General features: G+C 38.0%; 1 protein-coding gene across 1 annotated transcript; it reads right to left on the reverse strand.

The window, feature by feature from the left end:
- Nucleotides 1-284: 284 nt before the first annotated feature.
- Nucleotides 285-4,145, reverse strand: cnpy2 (canopy FGF signaling regulator 2). The gene is made up of 5 exons (XM_072452571.1): nucleotides 3,923-4,145; nucleotides 3,731-3,846; nucleotides 1,976-2,170; nucleotides 955-1,051; nucleotides 285-872 (listed from the first exon to the last, which is right to left on the reverse strand). The coding sequence occupies exons 1-5, from the start codon at nucleotides 4,020-4,022 to the stop codon at nucleotides 829-831; spliced, it is 552 nt and encodes a 183-aa protein (XP_072308672.1). The 5' UTR covers nucleotides 4,023-4,145; the 3' UTR covers nucleotides 285-828.
- Nucleotides 4,146-7,350: the final 3,205 nt, after the last annotated feature.

Consider the following 7,350-nt stretch of genomic DNA (forward strand, 5'->3'; position numbering starts at 1 on the left):
TGAATCAAAAATCTATTGAACGCACGGATTCTACACGGAGTAACGGTGAAGTGTAGTGCAAATAAACACATTATAGTAACAATGCTTTCTTGTGAGGCTCAAGGCAAGAAGCCAAAATAAAACTTAACTCGTGACTGTATTCAAAATGTGTGATGGCAAAAAGATTTTAAATGCGCTTGAATAATATTATAATAAGTGATTTTCTGCGTTTTAAAATAGATTTTCTTAAAGTGTCTCTGACAGGTCTAAAATGCAGTTAAGATGAATATATTTAGAATTTTGCTAAAAAATTATAAAAACTAATTAAATAGCTAATTTTTTAGGTTTATAATTTTGCTTCCTGTTTGTAATTGATGACATCACACTAGGAAATTACCCAGCAAACACTGGGCAAACACTCATATAATATCACAATTTTTAAATTCAACAAAAAAAAATATGAGAGATGCTTTATTTTGTTCAATTGATGTTTAAAGAGTCACAAAAAGTAGTTTCTTTGTGTAAATTATGCATAAACTTTGACAAGAATGAGTGTCCCTAGTGTGATGTCACTTCCTGTCATTCTCCACTGTAATTTTTCAAAGTTTTCTCCACAAATACCTGCTCAATTGGTGTAAAAGTATCATTCATATGCATGACAGGTATGAATACACCAAATAAAGTCAAAATTAGAAAATCTTATAAACTTGTCATAGGCACTTTAAATAACACTATAGTTTGTTGTAAACATTGGGCATTTTTCTTCTTCTCACAATCTGAATCATAAAACTACAGGTATTACAGCACCAGGTGTCTCCAGCTCAGAGGTCAGAGGTCAGCGGTCATAGGTCAGAGCTCGTCGTGGGGGATTTCCAAGGCGTAGTCGCATAGATCTGTGATTAAAAAGCGCATTTAGTGAATCGGAAATGTCATCAAATGTGAATATTGTTGGGCAAATTCAAGGCAGAAGCGCACCTGTCCTTTTGCTACAGAGATAATCCTTGACGTTTTCCATTTCGTGAGAGAAAAACTCGATCAGTTCGTCTTCGTGCCGTTCCACTATTGTCTCGCACTGAAAGAGAGCGACAGGTTTATGACTAAATCATACTGGAGAAAGTATTGACTAAATGTACGCAGACCGCCATTATTAGGGTTGTAGTAAATGTTTGTAATGTGAAAAAATATACTCCAGAATGACTTGTATTATTAGATATTATTAACACATTATTATATCCTTTTGTTTGTTATTTTCACACTGTCAACCGCATTTTACATGTTGATTATTTTCACACTGACAACCACAAGAGGGCGCTCTAGGCTCTAAGCGACGCAGAAGAAGACTCTGCACTTCCTCTACCTCTGGACTTTGTGGAGTTGTTTAGAAGTGACACAGAGGAAGAAGAATTCAATGGATTTAGTGATTTGGGGTAAAACTGATGCTTTGGTAAACTTGTAATAATTATCTGAATAACTGTTCATATGTGACGTTAACATACATGTAGCTGAAGGTGTTAGCGTTAGCATACGTACATCTATTCACCATGTTCTCTAATCTGTTATTATTTTAAATTGCATTTTAAGATTAAATGTCTGTTCTCTGTCTTGGATTTTATCAAGTAAATTTCCCCCCAAAAATGCGACATATATATGTTTTTTTCTTCTCTATTATGCATTTTTTGGCCGGAGCGACTTATAGTACAGAAAATACGGTAGTTTTAGTTGAGGTTTAATTATCAGACAAAGGTGAAATGTCTGTAAAATGAATCACAAATGTGCCAAAATATCACCTTTATACTCTTGTATTTGAAAGTTTACAACATCACCTTTATCCTAGAATTGTTTTACCTTAAACACTGTATACAATATTCAGAATTTACATATCTTCAAAACAAATTCACGATATCATCTGAATTTCATTATATTTCCCATTGCTACAGTTGTTATTCCAGTTCTCTAAAGCGCTATTGTTTTCCACCGGAGCATAAACGTTACTCACTGCAAACTTTAGGCCGGAGGCGACTCTGGAGTCCAGTTTGGCCTCGGACAGGTCCAGGCTTTCTCCGGTCCGGGACTTGATCCTGACGTAGGTTTTCCTCTCCGAAGAGTCCACCACCTCTCCATAGTCCTGCATCCGCTCACACACGGAGTCCATCAGGTCCAGGAGGTTTCCTTCAGAACGAGCCAGAGGAAGCTAGTGACAAACACACAAGAGTTTGAAAAGAGCACGGCAAACGTTCGGTCACTCTGTTCTCTAAGAGGATGATCGAGAAACTGGGCATCGGAGGTTTAGAGTCATTGATATATATATATATATTTAAATCAGTTCCTAAACAACTTAGCCCACATCTTTAAAAACAATCAATCAACTAAAAGACTTTAATTCATAAAAACATACAAATTCAACTCATTATTACTCCTGGCAAATGCAGTTGAATGTAGATAACTGTGTCTTTTGTCCTGAGGGCTGTTTCTCTCCTCAAACTGCTCTGACACAGAATCTGCTGTCTGTCTTTTGTCCTGAGGGCTGTTTCCCACCTCAAACTGCTCTGACACAGTCTCTGTCTGTTCCTGCAGTGAGACCTTTAACTGAAAGACAAAGTCGATTAAGAACCGCAGTGACGATGTTTCTGCAGCAGAACTTCAACTGTGAATTTTGTTTCGCTGATACTGACAATAAACCTTTTCTGATCCTGATGACTGATTTTATTTAATTGTGGCAGTCAATGTCTATGTTTTATTTTACTTTATTTGTATTCACTTTTATGGTTGATTTATTCTGTTAACTAGTTTATTTCATTATGTTTAGCACTTTTGGAAACATTTTTTCTTTGTAAAATGTGCCGTATTAGGCATAAAGTTGTTGTTGTTGTGTTGCTTTTAATGGCGGTTGGCAGCCAAATGAAAAGGTGCATTTACTGCCACCTAGAGAGAAAGAGAGAAGGAGAGGAAGAGAGAGGAAGGAGAGAGAGAGGAGAGAGAGAAGGAGAGGAAGAGAGAGGAGAGAGAGAAGGAGAGGAAGAGAGAGGAAAGAGAAGGAGAGGAAGAGAGAGGAAGGAGAGAGAGAGGAGAGAGGAAGGAGAGAGAGGAGAGGAAGAGAGAGGAGAGAGAGAGGAGAGAGAGAAGGAGAGGAAGAGAGAGGAGAGAGAGGAAGGAGAGAGAGAAGGAGAGGAAGAGAGAGGAGAGAGAGAAGGAGAGGAAGAGAGAGGAGAGAGAAGGAGAGGAAGAGAGAGGAAGGAGAGAGAGAGGAGAGAGGAAGAGAGAGGAGAGAGAGAGGAGAGAGAGAAGGAGAGGAAGAGAGAGGAGAGAGAGGAAGGAGAGAGAGAGGAGAGAGAGAAGGAGAGGAAGAGAGAGGAGAGAGAGGAAGGAGAGAGAGGAGAGGAAGAGAGAGGAGAGAGAGGAAGGAGAGAGAGAGGAAGGAGAGAGAGAAGGAGAGAGAGGAAGGAGAGAAGGAGAGAGAGGAAGGAGAGAGAGAGGCAGAAGGAGAGAGAGGAAGAAGGAGAGAGGGAGGAAGAAGGAGAGGAAGAGAGAGGGAGAGAGAGGAGAGAGAGGAAGGCGAGAGAGAGGAGAGAGAGAGAAGGAGAGAGAGGAAGGCAAGAGAGAGGCAGAAGGAGAGAGGAAGAAGGAGAGAGAGGAAGAAGAGAAAGAGAGAGAGAAAGAGCTTGGACAACTTGACACGTGACTTTATAGCCTTTATAAGACGTTTATATCACGTTCATATCACGTTAATAACACGTGTATAACCGGGCCTCGCCTCTCTGATGGACTGGCTCCCGTCAGGGTTGATCCTGAAAGACCCGGTCTGAACAGTCTTTTTGGGGTCCACCTGTGAGATCGCCCACTCCATCTCATCCACCAGCGCCCTGCAAGCTGAGGACAGAAACAGCCAACATCAGCTCTGATACTCACGTCCACTGCACGTAACTGGAGGGGAAATGAAACTCACCTCCACATCTGACGTCCTGGGACTGGCGAGCTGCTTCTGTTACGTCCAGGAGCAGAAATAACAGCGTGATTTGCACCAAAAACACCAACACTGCTCTCATCTTTTTGAATTCACTGCACAAAATAAGGCTGTTTTTATCTTCAAAACTCCTCCAAAGCGCTTGAACTGATCGGCGAATGAAATCCAAGTGAAACCGGCAAATTGTGTGACTTTTTTGTGAACTTAAGAGCTTTAAATCACTTTGTTTCCTCCTCACACGTCCACGTTAGTGAAATGTGGTGACGTAGCAGCGTAAGGACAAGGCGGAAGTAGTCAGCGCCCCCGCGTGGACAGGAAGGTGAGAGCGTCTCCGTTACCAAGGAAACGTGAGTTCCATGGATCTATATAATATGGTTCATTCTCAAACGTATTTATAATGTATATGTAAATAGGCCTTAATAAAATAGTCAAAAACACAGTGCGTTAAATTAATACATTTTAAAAAATACATTAATTTAGAGGCAACACTACAGAACCACAGCTAAATTAATATTTTATTTTCTTTCTCAACATCTCTCTCATCTGCAAACAACATTGCACAATTTGCATCTAAAGATGTTTTATTATTGAATGTATTTAAATGGGACATTCTAACTTCAAATGCTGTTTTCTCAGGCATAAAAGACACACCAAACTTTCAATCTCGTTCTAAACGTTTTGAGTTTTTACAAAAGGTTTTGTTCACATCTATTTAAGTTCTAAATCCCAAACATGAGGCACAATTTAAATGTGTATGCAAATTCTCAGAAAGATTTTGTTTAGAATTTTTTTTAAAAATTAAATATGTCAACAAAAGTAAGCAAAAGATTTGGCTGATAAATGTTTCAGATTTATTCTATCATAACATGAGTAAAAACATGTACGGTAACATGTTTCTCTCTCGCCTTTAATTACACAATTTTCTATTTCTAATTTAATCATTTTACTGTTAAATAGGGTTACTTTACCTATTGTGCTTTGAACATATTTAAATGTTCTTACATTCTACAGTTAATATCCTTATCAGGCCAACATTGCATTTTATTTCCAAATGAAAAAAATGGGACTTATAAATATAATATAAATATTTGTATTTAGTGGGCTCAAACTTCCGTTACCGTGGCAGAAGACGCTCCTACTTTTAAAGCATTCATTACTTTCCATTAATTAAAGCTTTATTTATTGACCTTTATTTAACCCACTGAGACGTGGCATCTCTTTCAGGAGAGTCCTGGCCTCAGAGGGGAGGAGCCTATTGTACAGGTTTTTAGTGGGCAGGAAACCTACGCAGACACGGGAAGAACATGCAAACTCCACACAGAAAGGCCCCACGCCGCCTGGGAATCAAAGCCAGGACCTTCTTGTTGTGATGCGAGTGCTAAACACCGAGCCGCTACGTTCGTTTCAAATACAGAGCCAGAGTTTTTATGTCAACGTCATTTTTATGCAAATGTCAATGTCTTAAAATATCACACAACTCTTACAATGGCAATACAAGTTTAAATAAGCAAAGAGTACTATGACTTTTCGAATGTACACACTTTACAGCAATATCAAATCATAATAAACATGACCATCTTTTCTATTATTTAAAATATGTTCCTCAATGTGAAAAGCATGATTTCAAAGTTTTAAGTGCTCAGTGTTTTAAAGCTCGACATTTCAGAGCAGCAAATATTTCACCAAAAGGAATGAGTCGATTGACATTTGGATATGAAAAGTATGAAAAAACAAACAATGCCATAGATATTTGGATTGTACATGGAAGTCAAGTGCTATTTCCCCCTTAAAACTGACGATAGCAAGTATTGTTTAAATATGATGAAATATATTTAGGAGCTAAAGTTCAAATATAGGCCCAACATAAACAAGGCACAAATGTAGACATAAAACAGACAAAGCAAAATGTTTGTGGGCCATTTTGGACAATACAATTTTTGACACTTTATGAATTATTAGGAAAATTCTACAGCATAATATCAGGTTTAGGAATAAATACACTCAAAGTTAATCTACTTTGATTGTGTTAGTAAAACATTTAAAAACAAGGACTAAGGCACTATTACGTGAAAGCCCATGTAAAATAGACCTTTGCTCTCTACAATGCGTTGTGCTGGATGCTGTTATATGTGCTGGTATTTTAACGTTTTTTAACAATTACATTTCAGGCGTTTATATAAAATTAAGTGTTTTGTCACCTTTGTCAACATTAGCATAAGCCAATTTGATTTTCTTCATGGTTTTGATCATACTGGCTCCCAAAGCTTTGGTGCTTGAGCTGCTTTCACATCAACAGTGGGACTAGTCTGGGATTAAATCAGGACCAGACCAGAACAGAGTCTACATCAGAATTAAACTAAACTAAACCAAACTGAACTGAAGTGAACTTAAACCAGGACCAAACCACAAGTGAGCGCAGCCTCAGTGGAGGTAGAAGATCGTACAAGTCACGCGTTGTTCTCAGCTCAAAACACAAAAACACATCACCATTTACTGCAGCTGCCCGTTGCTATAACGGCACGATGTAAAGTAGTAGTAAAGTCAAAGTAGTACAAAGAGTGAGTCGTAGTAGTTTGACCGTAGTAGCAGCAGAGGTGGTAGAACTCTGTTAAAGATTTCTCTGAGCAGTTGTCAGACTGTATACTTGATGTATTTGACAATGAAACAGACTCAGCGGTTTCTCTTCTGTCGCTACGGGAGACAAAGGGTTGACAATATGACATTATTTCAGCATGTGTGTTTCCCGCTCCCTCCTTTTGTTTCTATCCTCTGAAAATAACAGATTAGTTAATAATATTGTCCTTCCAATTATATGAAATTCAAATTATAGATCAGATCTTAAGGCCTCTTTTTCCTGACTAAATTAAGTCCCAATTCAAACTGAAGCTGAGGGATGTTTTATTCACACTAGTTTAGGTGTGTTTTAGGTTTTGAAAATTCCTCTTTAAAAGCCTACGTTAATTGAACTAAAGATGAGTTTTAGGGATTTGTAATAAACTAAGAACGTCCTGGCATAATCCATATAAAATTCATTATTTAAATGTGTGTGTGTACAACTGAGCCCGATTCATCCCAGAGCGGTTGATTTGGCTTGAAATAAGCGGGTCACAGCTTTATTTTTATGTTTAACCTCCAGAGTTCCTTTTATCACACGAAAAGGAATCAAAAGTAAAAAAAATAGTCCACCCGAGGGCACACCTCTGAGTAACTATAAGAGCTGTAGAAGTATATTTGAAGTAGAAATGGTAATAGCACAAAGTAGCGGTAATAGTAGAAGAGTAGTAGTAGTAGCAATAATAAAAATAGTAGAAGTAGTAATAGTAATATAGCAGTTATAGTTGTAGAAGAGTTTTTGAAGTAATAGTAACAAAGTAATAGCAGTAACAGTAGTAGTACTAGTAGGCTTCTTG

The sequence above is a fragment of the Eucyclogobius newberryi genome, unplaced genomic scaffold (assembly GCF_026437365.1).
Source record: "Eucyclogobius newberryi isolate DKJ021-1_F unplaced genomic scaffold, fEucNew1.0.hap1 SCAF_19, whole genome shotgun sequence".
Lineage (NCBI taxonomy): Eukaryota > Metazoa > Chordata > Actinopteri > Gobiiformes > Gobiidae > Eucyclogobius > Eucyclogobius newberryi.

What these genes read in the sequence shown, in the direction of transcription:
- cnpy2 (XM_072452571.1), bottom strand. Translation starts at nt 4,022, where the DNA reads ATGAGAGCAGTGTTGGTGTTTTTGGTGCAAATCACGCTGTTATTTCTG. An exon ending in CCTCCGGCCTAAAGTTTGCA is followed by an intron (nt 1,052 to 1,975) that starts GTGAGTAACGTT and finishes GCTCTCTTTCAG; the next exon opens with TGCGAGACAATAGTGGAACG. An exon ending in TCTCTGTAGCAAAAGGACAG is followed by an intron (nt 873 to 954) that starts GTGCGCTTCTGC and finishes TTTTAATCACAG; the next exon opens with ATCTATGCGACTACGCCTTG.